The sequence below is a fragment of the Dromiciops gliroides genome, chromosome 1 (assembly GCF_019393635.1).
Source record: "Dromiciops gliroides isolate mDroGli1 chromosome 1, mDroGli1.pri, whole genome shotgun sequence".
NCBI classification, from domain to species: Eukaryota; Metazoa; Chordata; class Mammalia; order Microbiotheria; family Microbiotheriidae; genus Dromiciops; species Dromiciops gliroides.
In genome coordinates this window covers 618,307,364-618,333,377 of record NC_057861.1, presented here as the reverse complement: position 1 = coordinate 618,333,377, position 26,014 = coordinate 618,307,364, and the positions used below count along the sequence as shown (strand labels likewise).

General features: G+C 34.9%; 1 protein-coding gene across 2 annotated transcripts in view; it reads right to left on the bottom strand.

Moving 5' to 3' along the window:
• The window catches only part of SLC44A1 (solute carrier family 44 member 1), a 215,909-nt gene that overhangs the window by 85,709 nt on the left and 104,186 nt on the right, over positions 1–26,014 (bottom strand). For both annotated transcript variants that reach the window (XM_043985574.1, XM_043985566.1), the window contains exon 4: positions 7,313–7,449. In XM_043985574.1, the coding sequence (XP_043841509.1) occupies positions 7,313–7,449 (137 nt within the window). The remainder of the gene's footprint in view (positions 1–7,312; positions 7,450–26,014) is intronic.

Here is a 26,014-nt window from a genome sequence, read left to right as displayed (position 1 = left end):
TGGCTCCACTTCTCTTTTTACTCTCAATCTTCTAACAACTCAAACTGTCCTCTTTAAATGGCCTCTTTTTTCTTTTTCTTTTTTTTTTTTAGTGAGGCAATTGGGGTTAAGTGACTTGCCCAGGGTCACACAGCTAGTAAGTGTTAAGTGTCTGAGGTCGGATTTGAACTCAGGTACTCCTGACTCCAGGGCCGGTGCTCTATCCACCTAGCTGCCCCTAAATGGCCTCTTAAATGCTTTTCTTAGTCCTCATCCTTTTAAAATTTTCTGTACTGAAACTACTGACCACCCTTTTTTAGCTACTGTCCTCTAAATTTTTGTAACAGGGCTCTCACCTGGGTATCCTTCTACCTACTGGACTATTCCTTAATCTCTTTTGCTGCCGCTAAATGTAGGTATTCTCCAAAACTGTCTCTTTTCTCTTTTTATCCTCTCACTTGCTGACCTCAACCACTTATATCAATTCAATTATCATAGTTTTGCAGACAGCTCTCATCTATATAAACATAGCCCCAGCCTCTTTTCTGAGATCCAGTCCCACAGGACAACCTAATAGACATTACAAACAGGATATCCCACAGATTTCTCAAACATGTTTAAAATGTAAATAGTTAGGGGGCAGCGAGGTGGCAAAGTGGATAAAGCACCGGCCCTGAATTCAGGAGGACCTGAGTTTAAATCCAGCCTCAGACACTTGACACTTACTAGCTGTGTGACCCTGGGCAAGTCACTTAACCCTCATTGCCCCACCAAAAAAAAAATGTAAATAGTTATATTTTCCCCCAAATACATTCTTATTCTGAATTCCCATATCTATGTTGATAGTACTACCACTCTATCCTCCCTTATCCTAAATATCCAACCAGTTGCAAAATCTTGCCATCCTTCCTCCACAACCTCTCTTGAATCTGGCACCTTCTCAATACTCACATAGTCACCCCCTCAGAAAACCTTAAGTCTCTATTCACTTCAATCCATTTCCCACACAGCTGCCAAAATGAATTTCCTTTATCACAGGCCAAAGAGTATGTGAAGAAGAATAAAATGTAAGGAAGGGGCCAGATAATAAAGGGCTTCAGTAGTCAAAGTGAGGATTTTATATTTAATCTTGGAGGTAATAGGGAGCCAATAGAGTCTACTGAGTAGGGAAGTGACATGGTCAGACTTTCACTAAAGGAAACTGACTCAGTGGCTCCTTATTGCCTCTGAGCAAAAAAATCCTCTATTTGGCATTTAAAGCCTTTCACAACCTGGCCTATCTTTCTAGTTTGATTATATTACTTCCATATCCTATGATCCAAGCAAATTGACCTTCTTGCATAGACAGCATTTGATCTCCTATTTCAGTGCCTTTGCATTGGCTGGAATATACTCTTTTCACTTCCAACTCAGTAAAAAATCATTTATTAAACACCTACTATGTGTCAGGCAATGTGTTAAGGGCTGGAGATAGGAAGAAAGGCAAAAGACTGTTCTTGCTCTCAAGGAACTTACAGGTTGATAGGGGAGATAAATGAAAACCACTTTGTTCAGACAAGATATATACAGAATAAATGAGAGATAACCAACTGAGGAAAAGCACTACTATTAGGGATCAAGGAATCAAGTATGATATTTATGATGTGAGCCATGTGACTGGGAGGACGGTAGTGCCCCTGACAGAAATTAAAACTTCGCCTTGTAGGCTTTTTGTACATGGTGAGATTTTCATCAGCATCTGAAAGAAGCCAGGAAATCTAAGAGGTGAAGATGGAGAAGAAGAAAATTCCAGAAATGGGAGAAAGCCAGTAAAAATGCCTGGAGTTGGGAGATGGGTTGTCTTGTTCAAGAAATGGCAAGAAGGCCCATGTCACTGCATTTCAGAATAACTGGGGAAGAGTAAGACTAAGAAGAATGGAAAGGAGAGGCCAGGTTATGAAGAGCTTTAAAAGCACAAGAAAGTATTTTATATTTGATCCTGGAGGTAACAGGAAACCACTGGAGTTTACTGAATAGTTAGGTGACATTCCAAGCATGATGTAGTAGTGGCAGTGTCAGAAGAGAGAAGGGAGTTACATAGAGAAGACACCAGGAAGGTAGACTCAATAGTACTTGGCAACTGATTGGATATCACTGGGGTTTGGAGGGAGAAGGAGAGAAATTAAGGAATCAAGATGTTTAATATTTAAGATGTGAGACATGCGACTGGAAGGATGGTGGTGCTCCTGACAGAAATTATGAAGTTCAAAAGTTGGTAGGGCTTGAGAGCAGACAGATGAGTTCAGTTTTGGATCTCTTATTTCCTTTAAGATTTAGCTCAAGCCCCTTTGACCCAGCAATACCACTTTTGGGTCTTTTTCCCAAAGAGATCATAAAAAAGGGAAAAGGACCCACACGTACAAAAATATTTATAGGGGCTCTTTTTGTGGTGGCAAGGAATTGGAAATTGAGGGGTTGCCCATCAATTGGGGAATGGCTGAACAAGATGTGGTATATGAATATAATGGAATTCTATTGTGCTGTAAGAAATGATGAGCAGGACAAGTTCAGAGAAACCTGGAAGGACTTGCATGAACTGATAATGAATGAGATGAGCAGAACCAGAAGAACACTGTACATAGTATCATCAACATTATGTGTTGATCAACTGTGATAGACTAGATTCTTCTCACCAATACAACGGTACAAGAAAGTTCCAAAGGACTCATGATGGAAAAGGCTCTCCAAATCCAGAAAAAAAAAACAATAAAAGGAACTATGGAATATGGATTCTGATTGGATCATACTATTTCATTTGTTTTTGGTGCTGTTGTTTTTCTTTTTTGAGGTTTTTCCTTTTTGCTCTGATTCTTCTCCTATAACATGACTAATGCAGAAATGTGTTTGAAGTTATTGTATGTATATCCCTCCCACACCTCAACCCTATTTTAATGATGTCAACTAACCCTCATGGGTTAGTTAGGTGGCACAGTGGACAAAGCACTAGCCCTGGACCCAGGAGGCCCCAAGCCCAAATCCAGCTGTGGCATTCTCCTCCTATCAATAATGTTTCTGTGTTCTTCCCTTTTCGACATGAAGAACCTACCAGATCTAGTTTCTCCCAAGAACTTGGGTTTCTCTTGGGATAAAAGTAAGGTGGTTTAGTGGATTTCTGACTGAATAGATACATGGGAACACATAAGATAGCAATAAGGAAAGCTCTATTCCTGACCATAGTCACTTCCAGGGTCCGTGGAATCACTAGAACTCCATAGGCATTTATTACATACCTACTATGTTTCAGGGATTGTGCTAGGTGTTGGGGAGGCAAGGACAAAAACTAAATAATCAAGTTTGAATTAAGGTGTTTTTAGATGCTCTAAAAAGACTTCCTGAAAATGAATAAGTTAAAGGACATGAACAAAGAGTTGATAGAAGAATATCAGATTAATAACAAAATGAAAATGATTGCTTATCATTACTAACGAGAAATTAAAATCAAGACAACTCTTCAGTCTTCTTTCACAGGAGCAAACTGAGAATACTGGGATGAAAGGTAGTCATAAGGGTGGGGCTTCATTGATTATCCTAATTCCTTAAAAGTAATTACCTCTCTTATGGAAGAACATATCTTAATTGTACAGGGTCTGTACACTTCCTTGAATCAAAGCCATTGTATGAGAGTTTTGGTATCAACCTCAGGAAGAGTTCTTTCCTCAACTTCCTTTCGGTAGTGTAGACATTACAATACTAGTTGCTGTTTTGTTACCCAAATGTTCCCAATAAACTGAATTTTGCTTCACTCAAAAAAGAGGCCAGGAATTAAGTAGAAATAAAGGAGAAGGCAAAAAGGGATTAACAGATAAACTGAGGCTTGAGTCCTTATTAATAGTACCTAAAAGAGTTAACAGAGAAACTAAGGTTTGTGTTCTTATCAACAGTACTGTAACCAAGAGGGTTCAAGTCCCTATCAACCAAGACCATCAACAGAGACAGTAACTAGGGACCATTAACCATTAATAGCCATTAATATTCTTAGATGACAGGACACCTAGAAACCACATCTAAAGTAAAGAGATACCAAAAACAGAGAGACCCTCTGGCTCTGACAAGTTTAAGCACGTCTATAGGAACATGTACAGATTAGGCTAAATTTGTCCTTAGGTTCACCTTATGATGAGTAAACCCCCAAAACACACCTCCAAGGAAAAAGGTACCACCTCAGGGATTGTCTTAAGACCCCAGGAAGTCCAATTTAGGATAAGACATCCCAAGTACCTCCTTAAGGAGGAGATTAGGATAATGAGGAGAAAACCTACTTTTTTCTTACTATAAGCATCTTTCTTCCCCCACTTGAGATACCTTTTCTTTTCTCCTATGGTATTCTCCCTGTGGACTCACAGTATTCTAATAAAACTTAGGACATAGTCATTGAGTCTTGTAAATTCTTTCCGGATGTCTCATGATCAATTTGATCAATTAAAACCACTTCTACTACTACATCAGAAATATATATATATATATATATATATATATATATATATATATATATATATATATAAATTTTAGGAATTTTCTTTTTTACAGGTCAATGAGGGTTAAGTGACTTGCCCAGGGTCACACAGTAAGTGTCAAGTGTCTGAGGTCGGATTTGAACTCAGGTCCTCCTGAATCCAGGGCCAATTCTTTATCCACTGCACCACCTAGCTGCCCCCCAGGAATTATCTTAAATGAGGACTTGGAGCAATTGTGATTGAACTCAGAAGTTTTTTTTTCTAAAATAAACTCCCTAAAACTGAAGAAGTAACCACAGGGGTCTTAAGGACCATTATATCACCAATTAAGATTAAATAAGCTAATTATTTTAATAAGAGTATTTCACAAGCATAATAATATACTCTTGGTTGGAGCTATGAATTAGTCCAACTGACATGGGCCTGAGAGAAGTTTCTCCTTTGAGAAACAAAACCAAAGGTGACCAGATAACAGGACAGACACATGGAGGAATTAAGGAGCTATTAAAGTTTAGCTTGGCCAACTAAGATATCAGGAAAGACACACCTAAGAAGGGGAGATAAACTTCTACAGCAGGAAAGTCAATTAGGCAGGAGAAAGAGATAAGGACTATCATTCAAAAAAAAAATCCCTCTGACTCTCAGGAATCTTTCCCCACCCCATCCTCAAAAGGAACTTTCCATTTTCAGGTGGTCACCCCATCTATCCTCTATAAAAGCTTTTGCCTTCCTTCTGCTGGAGGAGGAAGATGTTTCTAAGCCATCTCCTCCCCTTGAGGCTAAGTCTTCAACTTCTCAGTCACTTTCTCTAGTGCCCAATAAAGGACCATTTTAATTCTAATTGGACTGTGTGCTAGAATATAATTCTTTACAGAGGAATACCTAAGGACCCCCATCACCTCCATCCCCCCCCCCCATTCTGGAAAACAAATTTTGTGCAGAAAGCAAATACAATACCCATGCCCTTCAACCCAGGAAATCCTACTGTTAGTCATAAGCCCAAAGGAGATCAAAGAAAAAAACAAAGGTCCTATATATGCCAAAATATAAAAAGAAGCACTTTTTTCATACTAATAAAGAACTAAAAACAAGATATTAGACCATCCATTTGGGAATAGCTAAATAAGTCACCATATATAAATGTAATGGAATACTAATACGCCATAAGAAATGAGGTACAAGGATTAGATATGCATGAACGGAACCAGTGAAGCAAGCAGAACCAGGAAAATAATGTACCCAATGTAAATGAAAAGAACAAAACACTGTTGTAATTATCATTATAATGACCAGGTTTGGCCCAGAAGAGTAGAGAAAAATGTACCTCCCATCCTTCTTTGCATAGGTTGAAGATTATGGCTGTGAAACATTGCATATGTTGTCAAAGGGTCAAAGTCAATAAACCATTTTTAAGTGCCTACTAGTGGTAGACAATGTGCTAAGTGCTGGGGATACAAAGAAAGATAATGGTCTCTGTTCTTAAGGAGCTCACACAAAGGGGGAGACAACTATGTTAAAAAAAAAAGCTATATACATGATAAATTTGAAATAACCAATAGATAGAAGGCACTAACATTAAGGGGAATCAGAAAAAGCTTTCTGTAAAAAGTCGGATTTTTTGCTGGGACTTGATGAATTGGTAAGTTCTGCTGAAATGACGTGTTGTTTTTTTAATTCTTTGTTATAAGCAAAGGGTAGCAAAGAGTGGTCATGATGGTAGTTATATTTCTAAATGAAAGTATTGTTACAAACAAAATATAACTTTTTTTTTAATGAAAGAAAGGTCTATTGATGAGAACAGACCCTTTAGGGTTATCCTGGGTCAGACCTGAATGCCATAAAGCAAGACAGACCTGTAGTAAGTAAGTCAGTAGATCCTTAGGCTGACTATATTTAGAAAAAAGTTTCATTACCTTATCAGAAGAACAAAGAATTGGGTAAAATTCATACCTGAACACAATGTGAACCATAAGAGTTACTGTATTCTGAAAGAAGTCTAACTAAGCAAGACTGAAACTGCTGATTGATTTTATGTGTACTGGAATAGAACTGGGAATTAAGAACTGAAAAAGAACAAAGATCAGGAAGTCAGGAAGTCTGTTATCTGGGATTTCTCCCAGACAATACCAAAGCCCCTAACTTTACAATTTCTCAAAATATTATGCTTAGAATGCAAAAATATTACAGAATCACAGATTTAGAAGAGATCACAGGATCATTTATCTGTCTAGAGCTACTATATTAATTACAAGAGGTCATTGAGGCTTTCTTTGCTTGAAGACCTTTAGAAGTAACTCACTAAGTCCCAAGACAGCTCTAATTGTTAGGAAGTTTTTCTCCATGCATTAAACCCAAATTTGCCTTCCTGTATATTTTACCCAATGCTACTCCCAGTTGTGCCCTTCAAGGCTAAACAGAACGAATTTTATTCTCTCTTCCCCATGATACCACTACAAAAGCTTTAGTCAATTCTCTCTTGAGATTATTTTTTTTTTTTGCAGGGCAGTGGGGGTTAAGTGACTTGCCCAGGGTCACACAGCTAGTAAGTGTCAAGTGTCTGAGGCCGGATTTGAACTCAGGTCGTCCTGAATCCAGGGCCGGTGCTTTATCCACTGTGCCACCTAGCTGCCCCCGAGATTTTTATTAGATGACAAAAAATATCTATGTTCCCCATCCCCCTTAAAGCTCCCTGCTTAGTTTACTAATACTGAATATGAGTATTAGTTTAGTTTATTATTGGATGTAACAAGTTATATTTGAATACCAACACCTAGAATATTTGACAACAGCTACAAGACAGGAACATTACTTGGGTGGTCTGTTCTAACACCTCCTCTCACCATTCTTTTCTGCAAACTTCTGTACTTCATATATTGTTTTCAGTTCATGCCTTGGACATGCTGCTACACACAGAGCAATAGACTTGATCTTCCGTTTTACCAAGTCCACATTGCATGGATCCAAAAAGAACACATACCTAAAACACAAGAAAAAACACTGAGGTTACTTATTATTTATAGACATAACACATCTGGCAATACATGACTAACTTCACTGATAGTACCTCACTTCTATAGAATTTTCAGAAATCTACTCATATATAAAGTTGTAATAATTAATTGATGTTTTTTTTAATTGTAGTTTTCTATTCCCTTTGTTGTTGCTGTTAAATTCCACTTTCAAAAGAAATGAGTCAAATAATCTAATCTAAATACCATTATTGTGCTGTAGGAAATGATGAAATGGACAATTTCAGAGAAAACTGGGACGCTCTTTATGAACTTATGCAGAAGCAAGTCAGCAGAAACAGGACAACAATTTATATAGTGATAATATTACATATAGTATATAATAGAGTGATAACAATATTACATAGAAAAACAACTCTGAAAGACTTTAGAAGTCTGCTCATCACAATGACATACCACAGGTCCTAAAGAATGAAGATGAAATCTGCTACTAACATACTATCAGAGAGGCGATGAACTTAAAATGCAGAAAGAATCATAAATTTTTGGACATGGATAATGTGGGAATTTTTTTTGTAGGTTTATGTAGATATATTTTAAGGGGTTTTGTTTTTGTTTTTATTTGTTCAATGAGGGGGTAGTGAGAGGCACAGAATAAAAATATTTATTTTTTGAAAAATAAAAATAAGAAACTGAAAAGGAAAAAAAAAAACCCACAAATCTTTTCATTCCCTCCTAAAGCCAAGAGGGATATGTCTGATCAGAACAACAGTTTATTTCTTGAATTATTATTTCTTCCCCCCCCCAAAAAAACCCAAATAAACATAAGCAGAATGTGGCATATTCATCAGAAAGGAGAACCATGCTAAAAATTGTTTAATTGTTTTAGTGGTTCTGAAATTAAAGAAAACAACTGTAAGATTAGGGCTTAAGTTACCCAAATAAAATGGAGTGGATACTCTGATTAATTTGGATTAGTGTAGTAGAAAGGCATTAAGAGTCTTGGCTTCAATTCTCACTTCTGACACTTAATTGTTATATGATGAAGGACTTTGTTCAGCTTCAGTTTCCTTATTTATAATATGGGAATAAATAATGATTATACCACTTATCTTATAGGGTTATTTTAAGGAAATCACTTTGTAAAACTTAAAGCACTATACTAAATTACTTATTATTAGTTTCCTTATTTACCATTCTTATGGACGGAGAGAAGGAACTACAATGAGTAGAAATTGTTTCATGCAGAACAGAAGTGAGGTAATTATAACCTTTGGCCAAATTTCATTGGTTTACAGCATATTTCTAAATATGAATGATAGTCACCCACTGTTAAAACCTATTCAGATGTATGGTTATAAAAACTGGGGGCAGCTAGGTGATGCAGTGGATAAAGCACCAGCCCTGGATTCAGGAGGACCTGAGTTCAGTCTCAGACACTTGACACTTAATAGCTGTGTGACCCTGGGCAAGTCACTTAACCCTCATTGCCCTGCAAAAAACAAACAAAAAAACCCATAACCTGATTATGTTTCCATTTTTACAGTAATATAAGACAATGCAGGCATTTGTATGTGTGTGTCTGTGTGTAAGGGGGCTGGAGTGGAGAGAAATTAAAATAAAGATATAAAGTAAAAAACCCAAATATGAAACCCGGTGGCTATTTAAAAAAATAAAACACCAAAAAAACTCCCCTTATTAGAAATTCTTGATAAATTCCAATGAAAACAAACAAAATCTCCCATCATCTTGTCCCATTCCCCAGTCCAATTCAACATAAGGGCAAAATCATAGATGCTAATAATGGCAAATGGAAAAGCTGTTATATATATATTGTACATATACATTGTACATAGTAACAGCAACACTGTGTGATGATCAACTATGATGGGCTTAGCTTTTCTCAGCAATACAATGATCCAAGACAATTACAAAAGCCTCATGATGGAAAGTGTTACCCACATCCAGAGAAAGAACAATGGAGTCTGAATGCAGATTGAAGCATACCATTTTCACTTTTGGTTTTTTTTTCTTTCTAACGGTTTTCCCCTTTTCTGTTATTTTTCTTTCACAACATGACTAATGTGGAAATATGTGTTTAACACGATTATACATGTATAACCTATATCAGATTGCTTGCTGTCTTGAATAGGGAGAAAATAGGGAGAAAAATTTGGAGTTCAAAATCTTATAAAAAATGAATGTTAGGGGCAGCTAGGTGGAGCAGTGGATAGAGCACCGGCCCTGGATTCAGGAGTACCTGAGTTCGAATCTGGCCTCAGACACTTAACTAGCTGTGTGACCCTGGGCAAGTCACTTAACCCCAATTGCCTCACTAAAAAAAAATTTTTTTTTAAATGTTAAAAACTATGTTTACAAATAATTGGGGAAAATACTATTTACAAAAAAATCAAATAAGAAACAGCAAGGAAAAATTAGGGAAAAAAATAAAAGCAACCCAAGAAAATGAAGAAAATTATGAAGAGTCATCCAATTGGAAAAGGAGATCTAAGAACTTAAAGGAAGAAAGTAACTCCTTGAAAATTAGCATTGGGGAATTGAATGGTGTGATAAGACATCAAGAAATAATAAAACAAAAATCAAAAGAATGAAAAAAATAGAAGAAAATATGAAACATCTCATTAGAAAAACAACCGATCTGGAGAACAGATCAAGGTGAGACAACATAAAAATTGTTGGACTACCTGAAAGTTACAATCAAAAAAAGAAACTCAATACAATATTACAAGAAATCATTGAAGAAAATTGCCATGAAGTTCTAGAACAAGAGGGTAAAGTAGAAATAGAAAAAAATCTACTGATCACCACCTGAAAGACATCTCAGGGTGAAAACTTAGAAAAATATCAGCCAAGTTTCAAAGCTTCCATATTAGTGAGAAAACATTACAAGCAACAGGATTACATTAGACCTAGAAGTTTACACACTAAAAGTCCACAGGCCTTGGAACATTATATTTGGAAGAGCAAAAAAGCTGGGGTTGCAACGAAAATAACATACCTAGCCAAGTTGAGTATAATCCTGAAGAAAAAAAATATGTATATTCAACAAACTGAAAGACTTTTAGGTATCTGTGATAAAAATACCAGAACTCAATGGAAAATGCTACATATAAGATCCAAAAGAAACAAGGTAAACATTAGAGATCACTTATAAAGGCCTCAATAAGGTCAAACTGTTAACTTCTTATATATGGAAATGTTATCAGTATTCTTAAGACTGTCATTACTTGAGTAGTTTGTAAGAAAAGTTAGGGTTGAGCTGAGGATGATGGGGTCATTCTAAAAAAATTAAATTGGGTAGGAAAAAGTAAAAAGGAATAAACAGATGAGGCATGAAAAGAACTGATACAGAAGAAGCAGGTGGGGTGGTGAACTGGTAGTGCTGGAACCTTATTCTCACTGGATCTGGGATAAAGAGGGAATAACATATACATGCAGAAAGATGTAAGTGTCTTCTATATTTATAAAGAAATAAGAGGTAAAAGTCAAGTAAAAGAAAGGCAAGATGAGCAGACAGAGAAAGGTGAGGACCATAGAAAGTTTCTTTAGTGACAAGGAAGATCGAGGTGCACCCTCAGAGGAGGATGGCAACATCAGGGCCCCTATATCTAAAGCTTCTAAGAAAATTACGAATTGGTCTCAGGCCATAGAGGTGCTCAAAAAGGACTCTGAAGATAAAATGAGATAGGTAGAGGAAAAAATGGAAAGAGAAATGAGGGTAATGCAGGAAAGACATGAGAAAAAAGTCAACAGCTTGAAAAGCCAAATGGAAAAGGAGATACAAAAGCTCTCTGATGAAAATAATTGCCTAAGAATTAGAATTGAACAAAAAGAAATAAGAGAGCATGGGGACAGGATAAAGTGGGAATGGGATAAGGGAAGGACTCTTAGGAGACTGGATATAATAAGGAATAGGAGGGTAAGGGGAGAGGATAAGGAGGAAATTCTATAAAAGGCTTTGGATTAGGGAGGTAGGGGTTAAAAGTAAACTAGATGGGGGCAGCTAGGTGGCACAGTGGATAAAGCCCTGCATTCAGGAGGACCTGAGTTCAAATCCGGCCTCAGACACTTGACACTTACTAGCTGTGTGACCCTGGGCAAGTCACTTAACCCTCATTACCCTGCCCCCCACCCCCCCCCAAAAAAGTAAACAAGACATGAGGAGGGATATGGTAAAAAAGAGAGGTTGAGAAAGATAATATTAAATTGGGACGGAGGGAAATGAACAAATATTAATTATAAATTTAAATGTGAATGGGAAGAATTCAACCATAAAATAGAAACAGCTGAATGGATTAAAAAACAGAATCCAACAATGTTTACAAGAAACACATTTAAAAATGAGAGATACACACAGAGTTAAAATAAAGACCTGGAGTAGAATTTACTACGCTTTGACTCATGTAAAAAAAATGGATTATTGGTAAAAATAGACACTTGTACTACAGTAGTGGGGGACTTTAATCTTCCCTTCTCAGAACTAGATAAATCTAACCAAAAAATAAAGAAGTCATGGAAGTGAATAGAATTTTAGATATTATAGATATCTGGAGACAATTGAATAGAAATAGAAAGGAATATATCTTTTTCTCAGCGTACATGGTACCTCTCCAAAAACTGATCATATATTAGGGCATAAAAATTTTATAGTTAAAAGCAGAAATAATAAATGTATCCTTTTCAGATCACAATACAATTTAAAAAACTATATTTAATAAGAAACCACAAAAATATAGAATAAAAACCAAATTGGAAACTAAACAATATAATCTTAAAGAATGAGTGGGTTAGGGGGCAGCTAGGTGGTGCAGTGGATAAAGCACCAGCCCTGGATTCAGGAGGACCTGAGTTCAAATCTGGCCTCAGACACTTGACACTTACTAGCTGTGTGACCCTGGGCAAGTCACTTAACCCTCATTGCCCCGCAAAAAAACCCCCAAAACTCTTTTTACATTCTAAGAATGAGTGGGTTAAAGAAAAAATTAAAGAAGCTATGAATAATTTCATTAAAGAGAATGACAATAATGAGACAACATATCAAAACCTATGGGATATAGCAAAACCAGTAATCAGAGGAAAATTTATATCTCTAAATGCTTACATCAATAAAATAGAAAGAGCAGACCAATGAATTAAACAATTTTAAAAACTAGAAAAAGAACAAACTAAAAATCTCCAATTAAACACTAAATTGAAAATCCTAAAAATTAAAGATGTGATTCATAAAATTGTGTAAGAAAACCACTGAATTAATAAATAAAACTAGGAGTTGGTCTTGTGAAAAACAACAACAACAATAAAACACATAAACCCTTGGTTAATATGATTTTAAAAAGAGAGAAGAAAACCAAACCACTAGTATTAAAAATAAAAAGGATGACTATACCACTAATGAAGATGATATCAAAGCAATTATAAGAAGCTATTTTGCCCAATTATATGCCAATAAATTTAAGAATTTAAATGAAATGGAAGAATATTTACAAAAATGTAAACTGAATAAAATATCTAAATAGACCTTTTTTAGAAAAAGAAAGTGAACAGAATACAAATAAACTTCCCAAGAAAAAAGCACCAGAACCAGATGGAATTACTAGTGAATTCTATCAAATATTTAATGACCAACAAATTCTAATATTAAATAAATTATTTGGAATAACAGGCAAAGAGTCCTACAAAACTCCTTTTATTGAACAAATATGGTGCTGATACCTAAACTAGGAAGTGCAAAAAAACAGAAAAAGACAATTATAGATCAATTTCATTAATGAATATGGATGCAAAAATCCTAATAAAATTCCAGCTAGGAGACTACAATAACATATTACAAAGATCACACACTATGACTAAGTCAGCTTTATACCAGGAATGCAGGGATGGTTGAACCTATGGAAAATTGTTAATAAAACTTTTTATATAAATAATAAAAGTAACAGAAATCATGATTATATCAATAGATACAGCTTTTTCTAAAGTACAACACTACTTTATACTTTAAAAAAAACACTTGAAAGTATAGCTATAAATGCATTTTTCCTTAAATTGATAAGAAGCATTTATCTAAAACTATTATCAAGTATTATCCTAATGGGGATAAGCTAGAAACCTTTCCAGTAAGATCAGGTGTGAAACAAGAAGGCCCACTGTCACCAATATTATTCAATATTGTATTGGAAATCCTAGCAATAGCAATAAAAGAAGAAAAAGAAATAGAACTCAGAATGGGCAACGAGGTAATAAGATGATGATGATATATTTAGAAAATGCTAAAGATTCAACTAAAAGTTAGCTGAAACAATAGTTCTAGCAAAGTAGCAGTACATAAGGAAAACCCACATAAATCATCAGCATTCTTATAGATCACCAATACAATCCTGCAAAAAGACATATTAAGAGACAACCCATTTAAAATAACTCTAGACAGTATAAAATATCTGGGAGTACACCTGCTAAGACAAACACAGGAACTATATGAATAAAATTATATAAAATGTTTCATACAAATAAAATCAGATTTAAATAACTGGAGAAATATTCATTGTAAATGGGTAGGTGGGACCAATATAATAAAAATGACACTTTTACCTAAATTTATCTATATATTCAATACTATCCCAATTAAATTACCAAAAATTATTTTACTGTTAGAAAAAACAATATAGTTCATTTGGAAGGATAAAAAGCCAAAAATATCAAAGGAACTAATGAAAAAATTAAATTAAGAAGATTTAGCAATACTAGATCTTAAACTATATTATAAAGCAGTCATTATCAAAACTATTTGGTATCAGCTAACAAACAGAAAGGTAGATCAGTGGAACACAGCAGACATACAATTTACAGAAGCGAATGACTATAGTAACCTTGTTGTATTTGACAAGTGTGAAGACTTGAGTTTTGGGGATAGGAATTTATTATTTGGTAAAAATTGTTGGGAAAACTAGAAAGCAGTCTGGCAGAAATTAGGCATAGACCACTATCTTATTCCATTTACCAAAATAAGGTCAAAATGGATGCATAAGCTAGATATAAAAGGAGATATACACACACAAACATGACAATTTGAAGAACATAGAACATATTAATCAGACTTATAGATAGGCAAACAATTTATGAATAAACAAAAGACAGAGCTTTTGAATGTGTAAAATGTATTAAATTAAAACATTTTTCTACAAATAAAACCCTTATAGCCATGATAAGAAGGAAAGTAAAAAATCAGGGGGAAAATTTTATAGACAGTTCCTCAGATAAAGGTCTCATATCTCAAATATATAAAGAACTTTTCCAACTCTGTAAGAATGCAAGTCATTCCCTAACTGATAAATGGTCAAAGGATATGAACAGGCAGTTTTACAATGAAGAAATTAAAACAATTTATAGTCAAATGAAAAAAAAATGCTCTAAATCATTATGGATTAGAGAAATGCAAATTAAAACAACCTTGAGATATCATTTTATACCTATCAGATTGGCTAAAATGACAGAAGGGAAAGTGACAGATATTGGAGGGGATGTGCAAAAATTGAGACACTAATTCACTGTTGGTGGAACTGTGATCTAACCATTTTGGAGAGCAATTTGTAACGATGCCCAAAGGGATATAAAACTGCCTATACCCTTTGACCCACTGATACCACTATTAGGTTTCCCAAGATGACTAGGGAAAAAGGAAAAGAACCTACATATTCTAAAATACAGCAAAACTCTCTTTGTGGTGGCAAAGAACTGGAAATTGTGGGGACGCCCATCAATTGGGGAATGGTTAAACAAGTTGTGCTATATGACTGTGCTATCAGAAGAAATGAGCTCAATGATTTTAGAAAAACATGGAAAGATTTGCATGAAATAATGAAGAGTAAAATAAGCAGAGCCATGAGATCATTGTATATAGTAAACAGCAATATATTTTTAAGAACACCTTTGAGTAACCAAGTCATTTTGACTATTATAAATACCTAAATTAACTACGAAGGACCTATGAAGGAAAATGCTATCTGTATCTAGAAGAAAAAAAATGATAAATAGAAGTATGTATAGTATGGTTTACATATTTGTGTCTAATGGTAGCCATCTCTAGGGTGGGTTAGCGGAAGAGGGAGTGGGGGAAAAAAAAGAAAATTTACATGGTAATTTTATTATTTATGTAAAAGGAAAAGCAAGTTGTACATAACAGATTTGTAGTTTCATGTGCAATCAATCCTCTTTTTTCCTATTCTACTTTGTTATAGAAATTTTTGTTTTATTTCTTAAGTTCAGAATTTAAAAAAAGAAAAAAGGTGACTATGTATATGTAGAGGTAAAATTAAAGGACTATGGTACAAAATTCCATTGTTTCTAATTCTCTCTAGTTTGTTTCATAGTTCTAATTCTCTATTTTTAAACCAATACAAAATGGTTTTGATGAAAATTGCTTTATAATACAGTATGTTTTGAAAATATTATTTCCCTTTCATCCCTATCTTTTTTCATTGTTTCTCTTGATAATCTATATTGTTTTGTTTCTCCAAATGAATTTTGTTATTATTTTATCATGTTTTATAAAGTATCTTTTTTTGACAGCTTAATTGGTATAGCATTAACATGATATATTAACCATGGTAGTGTTGTACTACTCTCCAGCACAGTCTATCCATAAGCATATAATATTTTTCCAACTATTTAAATTGTTATTTCTTCCTTTAAGGAGTATCTTGTTTTGAACCTACACAAAGATTGTGTACTTTAGTAGACTGATCTCAAATATTTTATGCATTTAGTTATTTTGAATAAGATTTGCCTTTCTTTTATTGTCTTGCATTTTGTTGTTATTACATAGAAATGCTGTTGATATTTAAGAATTTATTTGTGGCCTCCAACTCTGCTGAAGCTACTGAGGAAAGAAACAAGCATTTATTAAATGCCTACTATGTTGCAAACACTATGTTTGCAAATATTATCTTGTTGGATCCTTGGGAGATAGGCGTGATGATAATTCCCATTTTACAATTAAAGAAACTGAGGAAGATAGAGGTTTAGCGATATATCCAGGGTCACACATCTAGGAAGGATCTAAGATAGATTTGAACTCAAGTATTCTTGACTCAAGGCTCAGCACTCTACTGAGTCACTTAGCTAATTAATTGTCCTCATTAGTATAGCTTCTGATTACCTAGAATTTTCTAATCAAACTATCATATCATCAGCAAATAGACAGCTTTATCCTTTTTTTTTTGGCTAACTTTACTCAAATTCTTTCTCTTGGCTTATGATATTGCTAGCATTTCTAGAACAATATCCAATAATAGTGGGGAGAGTAGGCATCCTTGCTTTACTCCTATATTTATTGGGAAATCTTCTAGAGTATCCCCAATGCTTGTTTGGTTTTTTAAATATAGATGTTTTCTATGATTTTTAAAATGTTCCTTTATGCCTATACTTTGTAGGGTTTTAAGCATAAATAGGTATTGTACTTTATCAAAAGGTTTTTCTGAATGTATTGAGATAATTATATGGTTTTGGATCTTTTTATTTTTAATATAGTTAGTTATGTATATTGTTTTCCTCATCTTGAATCATATATTCCTCCTTGATATAAATTCAGTTTGGTCATACTAAATGATTTCTTGGGTGAATTGCTGTAGTCTATTTGATAGGACCTTAAGAAATATTATGAACTGATATTTGTTAATGATATTGGCCTATAGTTCTTTTTCTTTGTTTTATCCTTTGTTGGTTTAGATACTCTGCCTAGAGTTGTTTCACAAAAGCAATCTGAAGGACTACTGCTTTCTTTCTCAAATTTTTGAGAATAATTTGGTACTATTTTTTTCTTTGAATATTTGATAGAATTCTCCTATGAATCCATCAGGACCAGCCATTCCTTTCCTCTCCTCCCTTTCTAGGACCTGTCCCTCCCCCATCCCCTCCTTTACATCTAGTTTTCTTTCCTTTATTGATATTAGATTGTTTAAGATCTTAATTCAGGGGCAACTAGGTGACGCATTGGATAGAGCACTGGCCCTGGAGTCAGGAGTACCTGGGTTTAAATCCGGCCTCAGACACTTAACACTTACTAGCTGTGTGACACTGGGCAAGTCACTTAACCCCAATTGCCTCGCTAAAAAAAAAAAAAAAAATCTTAATTCAACCTTCAGTTAGTTTATTTTATACTTTTGAAGATGTTTCTCTATTTTGTTTATATTCTCAGCATTTTAATCTTATAACTATGTATATCAAATTATCATAATTTTAAAAATTTCTTCTGCTTTTTTGTGATTTTGGCTTGTTTTTTTGCTATTTTATTGATCTGATTTTCAACCCTCTGCTTTTTAAGGTTTATCAATTTTGTTAGTCTTTTTAAAGAACCAGTTTTTAATTTGGATTATCATTTCTAACACTCTTTTTGTTCCCAATTTATCTATTTCTCTCTTAATTTTCGATATCTCCTTTATTGTACTTATTTGGGTTTACCTGCTAGCTAATTTTAAAAATGCATATTCAGTTCATTAATCCTCTCCTTTTATATTTTGTTAATATATGTTTTTAGGAATATAATTGCCCCCCGAGGACTGTTTTTGCTGTATCCCAGAAATTTTGTTATGTTGTTTCATCATTATTATTTTCTTTTGCTTCATTATCATTTCTATCATTTGTTCTTTGATCCACTCATTATTTAGGATTTCATTGTTAAGTTGCTTTTGGGTCTATGCTCTTTGAACTGATTACTATTTTTATTGCATTATGTTTACTGTGTTTGCTGTTCTACATCTATTTGTAATATCTCTGTGATCTAACACATGGTCAACTTTTGTAAAAGTTCTATGTGGTACTGGGAAATAAGTATGTTATTCAGTTGTCTCATTTAGGAGACACCATAAGTATTTTAGTTTTAGTTTCTCAAGCAATTCATTCAATTCTGTTGTTAAGTGTTAAATTTAAATGATCCAGTGAATTAACCTTTATTGAGTTCAGTTTTCTTTCCACTAAGCTACAATGTTTAGCAAAATACACAGTGAAAAGTATTACAGCCTCTAGTCAATAATATTGTCACCGAATGTTTATGGAGAACATATTCCTTTAATTCTACGCTCATTTCATATATTCAATACATTTCCCCTTTTATTTTTCTTTCCGTTAGATTTGTCCAAAACTGAGTGACATTAAAATCTCCGGCTATCGGGGCAGCTAGATGGCGCAGTGGTTAAAGCGCTGGCCCTGGATTCAGGAGGACCTGAGTTCAAATCTGGCCTCAGACACTTGAAACTTACTAGCTGTGTGACCCTGGGCAAGTGTCACTTAACCCCCATTGCCCCTCCAAAAATAAAAATAAAAATAAAAACCTCCTGCTATCAATGTATTATTATTTAAGTCTTGTCATTCAGTTAACTTTTCCTTTATGAATTTAGATGGTAAGGCATTTGGAGCATATCCATATAAACTCCTACCAATGCAGATCAGCAAATGCTATGCAAATTATTATCTTAGAGAGTTATCTGAAAGCACTAAGAGGTTAAGCGGCTTTGCCAGGGCCACAAAGCCCATGTGTCAGAAGTAGGACTTGAACCTAGGTTGTCCTGACTCCAAGGCTACTTCTCTGTCCACTGCACCTGACTGCTTCTTGGGCCATAAGGTACTTTATACAATCCAGCTAATTATACCTTTTTTTCTACAAGAATGAAAAAATCTTTACTTTTCTTAATTAGCCATTTCTGGTACTATGTTATCCAGTAGGCATGTAATACATCAATAGGCACCATAGTCTACTTTGTGGCATCTATATAAAGATGTCTTGAGGGTGTGCTTTGTAGATTTAGTCCTATTAAATGACATCATGTTATAAAAGAAGCAAGATAGAAAATCTGTGTGATTTCATTAGTGTTGGAAGATTCTACTAAGAACTTCCTTTACCAATGCAGGTCTGTACTTTCGCTGCAACTTGGAGTCTTAGAGAGATGCCTGGAGCACAGAGAAGTGACCTGCTTGGGCTTATATAGCGAGCATATATCAGAGATAGGAAAGACAAAGGAACTTAAAGCTAGGAGGGTAAGACAGAAAAAACATGGATATGCCCTCTTCTTTCTACTCATATAGGCTGAGACAAAACCTCAGCTTCCTCATTCCTAAAATGAAAAGACCAGACTAAATGATTTCTAGTATACTTCTTACATCTCAATTCCATAATCCTATGAAATGACTAGGCCACAATCACATGACTAGAAAGCAGGGGAGCCAAAGCCCAAATCCAGGTCTTCTAAAAGGGTCTGAAGCATTGTGGAATACTGAACTAAGTTCTGGACCTAAAGCCAATCAGATCTGGGTCTGGATACCACCTAAGATACTAACAAGCTGTGTGGCCCTGGGCAAGTGAGTCAACCTTCCTAGGTCTCAGTTTCTTCATTTACAACATGAGACGTAGGACTTGATAACCTTTAAGGTCCCCTCCAGCTCTAGGTTTTGTGTCCAGCCTTCTTCTCTCTAAGCGCTACTATACGGCAAAATACTCTGTGAAAAGTATTACAGCTTCTAGTCAATAATACTGTCATAGAATGCTTACTGAATATATATTGATTTAATTCTAGTTCATTTCATATGTTCAATTATATTTAAGTATTTAATGTTTAAAATAATGTAAAGGAAGTAAGTCATTCTGAAAGCATTTCCTATTACTGCTTTTAAATCATGAATCTGATTAACATTTTTTTCTGTCCGAACTTGTGATTAGTACTTTGAAACAGCTAGTGCCATATTAGAATATTGGAGTTAGGGGCAGCTAGGTGGCGCAGTGGATAGAGCACCGGCTCTGGAGTCAGGAGGACCTGAGTTCAAATCCGGCCTCAGACACTTAATACTTACTAGCTGTGTGACCCTGGGCAAGTCACTTAACCCCAATTGCCTCACTAAAAAAAAAAAAAAAAATTGGAGTTCACCCAATTCATGATGATCCATTAGAAAGAAGATTTATTTATAATTAATTTAATTTCTAACCAATGGGTATTTAAAAAGGTATTTAAAGCATGGGGGGGAGTGTATTAATTACCAAATAGATAATTTATATCTCATGTAAATCATGTATTTTGCATCCTCTTTGCAATTAAAAATTCCTTTAGGTTCTAAGGTAAGTAAACCTTTTCCATGATTTCTTCCTTTCCTTTTAAAACAAAAATGAATTCTATCTAACACAAACTTCTTGATGGCAAGATAATATTCAACCATTTTTCATTATCCATGCTAAGAATAGGCAGAAATATCATAGACAATTTAAATTCACATATAATCCAAAAATCTATTTTAAGTCAACAGTATTGCTTGCTATTCCTACAAAATTGGAGCTATTAGTAACTAATAAAGTTGGCTGGTTTAAATTTCCTCTCTTTCGGTGGAAGCAAAAATGCATAAAATGTCTAGATGTCAAATAGTAAAACTGAGGAGAAGCATTAAGAGACCTAAATAATCCATACAGCAGATAGCTATGGAACAGCTATGATACTCAGCATATAATACACACATTGAGCACATTCTCATAATACTTGAGAAAGATAAAGGTAGCAAGAGGCTCATCAACCTGACAGAAAGAACTTTTTTAAAATGCTCACATAAAAACTTATAAAAGACAACAGGTATCAAATAAAAAGAACCACAGCAAAGGAGCTACTCTGTACTTGCAAAGGGATAACAACATGGTAGAAGTCAATATTAATAACTTTTTCCTGCACTGATCTCAATAATACTGACAGAGTATATACATAGTTTCAAATCTTGGCCATTTAACTATAAGACTCTGAGAAAATTATTTCCTCTTTCTGGACTTGGGTTCCTCATCAGTAAAACAGGGGAATTAGAATAAATAAACTCTAAGGTCCCATTTTATGATTCTAACATTTCTTTAAGATGACTATATACCAAAGCACAAAATCAAGAAAATAAGTGAAAAGTACTTTAAATTTTGACACAGGGAAGTAAATATGAACTTATGCATATCAGGGAGTACAGTTTCTCTGATTCATTACTGTAACATAAAAGTAGAAGGGCAACTTTATGTAACAAATATTTGTCAAGACCCTCCTACACCAATGCCTACTGTGTAGGCACTGAAGCAGAACTAATCATTGGAAAGGGGTAAAGTACTGTTATAACTTTTGCCCTACAATTGTCCCCTAATTTGGTCTATACAAATCTGTCTTTTTTCCTCCTGATTAGAGTAGCCCTGATACTATACTCTTTTAATATAATCATCATGCATAATGCTCATCAGAATAGCATAAAAGTGGGGGCAGCTAGGTAGCGCAGTAGATAAAGCACTGGCCCTGGATTCAGAAGGACCTGAGTTCAAATCTGGCCTCAGACACTTGACACTTACTAGCTGTGTGACCCTGGGCAAGTAACTTAACCCTCACTGCCCTGCCCCCCCCAAAAAAAAGAATAGCATGAAAGTAGGAAGCCCATCATCTACTTAAAAAGGCAATTATGATCTACAGATACTGGAATTTCTATCTTCATGAAAATTTTATAATCTACGGAAAATTTTGATATTGTAGGTGTTGTTAGATCTGCATAAATTTAAATATCCACAGCAGTGCCCTAGAAGTCAGATGAATTTCATTCTGGTCCTGGTTTTGCCACTGGCCTGCCGTATGATGATTGGCAGGTCACACCCACTCTATGAGCTTCAGCTACCTCTTCTGTGAAAAGAGAAGGTTGGATTGGATGATCACTTGAAGTCACCTGAAATTCTAGCATTCTATATTCTATGATTAACTATAAGTTAAATCCATGAGTTCATCTGATTATAAACTCCATGGATACAAGGGAATGTCTTAGCTAGACTTTTTATCTTCCTCAGTATCTACCATAGCACTCTGTGTATAGAAGTGTCTTTAAAATTGGTCAAACGAATTGAATGTCAAGAAAGTAGATACTTGTATGGAAATCACTGAATTTGAAGGTGAAAGAAAACTAAAGATCATTTGGTTGTGAGGTTGTGAGAAGTACAAAGAAACAGAAGTGATATGTTTGTAGTTGTTTAGTCCTAGTCAAAAGATATACATTATTTTTTCCTGAATGCAAGTTTCATTCTGTTAAAAGAAAATTATCTGAAAAACTCCTTACCTGGCTTGCTCAATCTGGGAAGACAGAGGAAGCAATGAGAAGAGTTACTACTCAAGACATAACTGTCACACAAGTTAAAAACTAGCTAATCAAGTGAAAGTGAGTGGAATCTCAGCAGAAATTGACCGTGTAATTTTTTAGCTTCACTATCACCAAGTAAGGATTGTTCTGTACATAATCAAACATGTTCCCTAGACTTTAGGAAAGTAGATTTTCTTTTAAATTCAGAAAAAAATAAGTCATGTCAAAAGCCATTCTAAATATTAATAATAGCTATTTATATAACTCTTTAAAGTTAGAAACATACAGCACATACATGAGCTCATCTGATCTTCCCAATATCCATGTGAAGTAGATACTATAGGTATTATAATAATAAAAAGGTCTTAGTTGTGAACTGATCCAACAATTCTGGAGAGCAATTTGGAAGTATGCCCAAAGGGCTATAGGACTGTGCATATCCTTTGACTCAGTAATACCACTACTCAGTCTGTATCCCAAAAAGCACATAAAAAAGGGAAAAGAACCCACATGTACAAAAATATTTATAGCAGCTTGTGGTGGCAAAGAATTGGAAATCAAGAGAATGCCCATCAACAGGAATGGCTGAACAAGTTGTGGTATATGAATGTAATGGAATACCATTGTTCTATAAGAAATAATGAGCAGGCAGATTTCAGAAAAACTTGGAAAGATTTAAGTGGACTGATGCTAAGTGAAGTGAGCAGAACCAGGAGAACATTGTACACAGTAACAGCAACATTGTGTGATGATCAGCTGTGATAGACTTAGCTCTTCTCAGCAATACAATGATCCAAGACAATTCCAAAGGACTCATGATAAAAAATGTTCTCCATATCCAGAAAAAAAGAACTGTGGAATCTGAATGCCGATTGAACCATACTGTTTCTCCTTTTGTTGTTGTTTATTTTTTCTTTTTTGAGGTTTTCCCCTTTTGTTCTGATTCTTCTTTCACAACATGACTAATGCAGAAATATGTTTAATGTGATTGTACATATATAACCTATTTCAGATAGTTTTCTGTCTTGGGCAGGGAGGAGGGAAGGGAGGGAGAGAGAAAAATTTGGAACTCAAAGTCTTATAAAAACAAATGTTGAAAACTATCTCTAAAGAATTGTTTTAAAAAAGAAAAGGGCAAGGACACTTTCCTTTTCTTATATCTGTATCCGTAGTGCCTGGCACAAAATAAATGTTTAATATTGTAATAATTAATATTGACTTGAACTCCTGACTTAAAATACAGGCTTTTACCACCCCTCTCTGCAGAATTTGATACTATTAGCTATTATCTTCTAGATACTCTTTCTCTCTTGGTATCAGAACAATGTTCGTGTCTGACCATTACTTCTTGATCTCCTTTACCGGCTCATCATCCATAACAACCCATAAATATGGATGCATTGTGTTCTATACACACTTCTTTTATCTCTCTTCTACACTTTTTCCTTTTCTTGACCTCATCAATTCACATAGGATTAATTATCATATCTATGTTGAAGACTCCCAGATCTATACTTTCAGCTCTAATCTCTTTCAAGTATCAGTTCTGCCTCACCAAAACTATTTCAAACTGAGATGTCCTAGAGATATCTTCAGCATATCTTGAGATTTCTCAGCATGTCCAAAATGGAATTTCCCTATTTCTTTCAAGGGTACTACCATTCTTTCAGTTACTTTTTGACCAGTTCCAACCCACACCACAGTCAATCTCAACTTCCTCCACCTTGTATTACAACCTGGACACATGGGACTACACTGATAGATGAGCGTTCATTTGATCTTGCACATAAATAGGCCTCATTGTCACTTCCTGGACAGCTCCATAGACCATACTGTCTCACAAAAACCTTGATTACCTTCACCCTCACCTTCCAACTTTAGCTCTCTTATATGTGTTATCTTAACCCCCCATTAGAATGTAAGCTCCTTGAGCAGGAACTGTTGCTGTTTATATCTGTATTATCAGCACTTAGCACAGTGTCTGGTACAAAGTATACTCAATAAATGTTTTTCATTCAGTCAGTCTCTCAGTTTCTTAACCTCAATACCATCCTCAACTCTTTCATCCAGTTCACATTATTTGTCAAATCACTTCCTAAATCTTGTTATTTCTGTCTCTACAAAATTTCATGCATCTGTTCACTTCTCTCCACTCACACAGCCAGTTCCCTAGTTCAGCCTTCATCACCTCATGCCTCGAATGTTGCAACAGTCTTCTGATTGATTTCTCTGCTTCAAGTCTCTCCCTATTCCAATCCATTCTCCACTTTGTTTTGGTTTTTGTGGGGCAATGCGGGTTAAGTGACTTGCCCAGGGTCACACAGCTAGTAAGTGTCAATTGTCTGAGTCTGGATTTGAACTCAGATACTCCTGAATCCAGGGCCAGTGCTTTATCCTTTGCACTGTCTAGCTGCCCCCCAATCCATTCTCCACAAGGAGATCTTCCTAAATTTAGCACAAGTCCAGGTCCTTTACTCAAAAAACTCCAGTGGCTCCCTACTAACTTCAGGATCAAACATAAACTATTGGTTTTTGTATGTAAAGTCCTTAATAACTGGGTCCCAAGCTATCCTTCTAGCCATATAACTTCTTATTATCCCTCCACACATATCAGCCAAAATGCTCCTCATATGATTCTTCATGTCTTATACTCTACCTCCTGTCTTTGTGCTTTTGCATTGGTTGTCTTCGATGTCTGCAATGCTTTCCCCATTTACTTCTTTCAGAAATCCTAGTCTCCTTCAAGATCAGTATCAAGCACCATCTTCTTCTACATCAAGCCTTTTCTTATTTCCTCAGCAACTAGTCCTTCCCACCTAAATTCACCCTGTGTTTATTTTATATATAACTATGTAAGTATATGTCTATACAGTTTCTCCTGGCTAGACTATAAGCTTCTTGAGGACAGAAAGTGATTGATATTATTTTGTCTCTAAAAATTAGCACATAACCTGAGGTATTTAATAAATACTTTATCAATGATATGAGTAAAGATATAAGAACGATATTTATCAAACATGTAGATGATATCAAGTTGAGAGGGTTGGCTAATACCTTAGATGAAAGGCTAAGTAATATAAAAGAATGACCCAAAACAAGAACTAAGATTAACAAGATGAAATATGATAGGGAAAAATTTAGATTTATTAATTCATGTTAAAAACCTGCTGGTTTCATAAAGAATACCTTTGACTTCAAGTTCATTACAATATGCTACAGTAGGGCTAATGCAAAATTCAGCTACATCAATATTAGTTTAGAGACCAAATAAAAGGATATAATAACCTTTCTATTCTCTGAACACATAACTTTAAAATATTTCAAGGTGTCTCATGAATGAAAAAGATCCAACATTCTGTGTAGTTCCATAGGGCTGAACCTGGAGAAGTTTATCAGTATTGGATGTCAGTTTCATGACGGCATGTTTGCACAACTTCTGGCTAA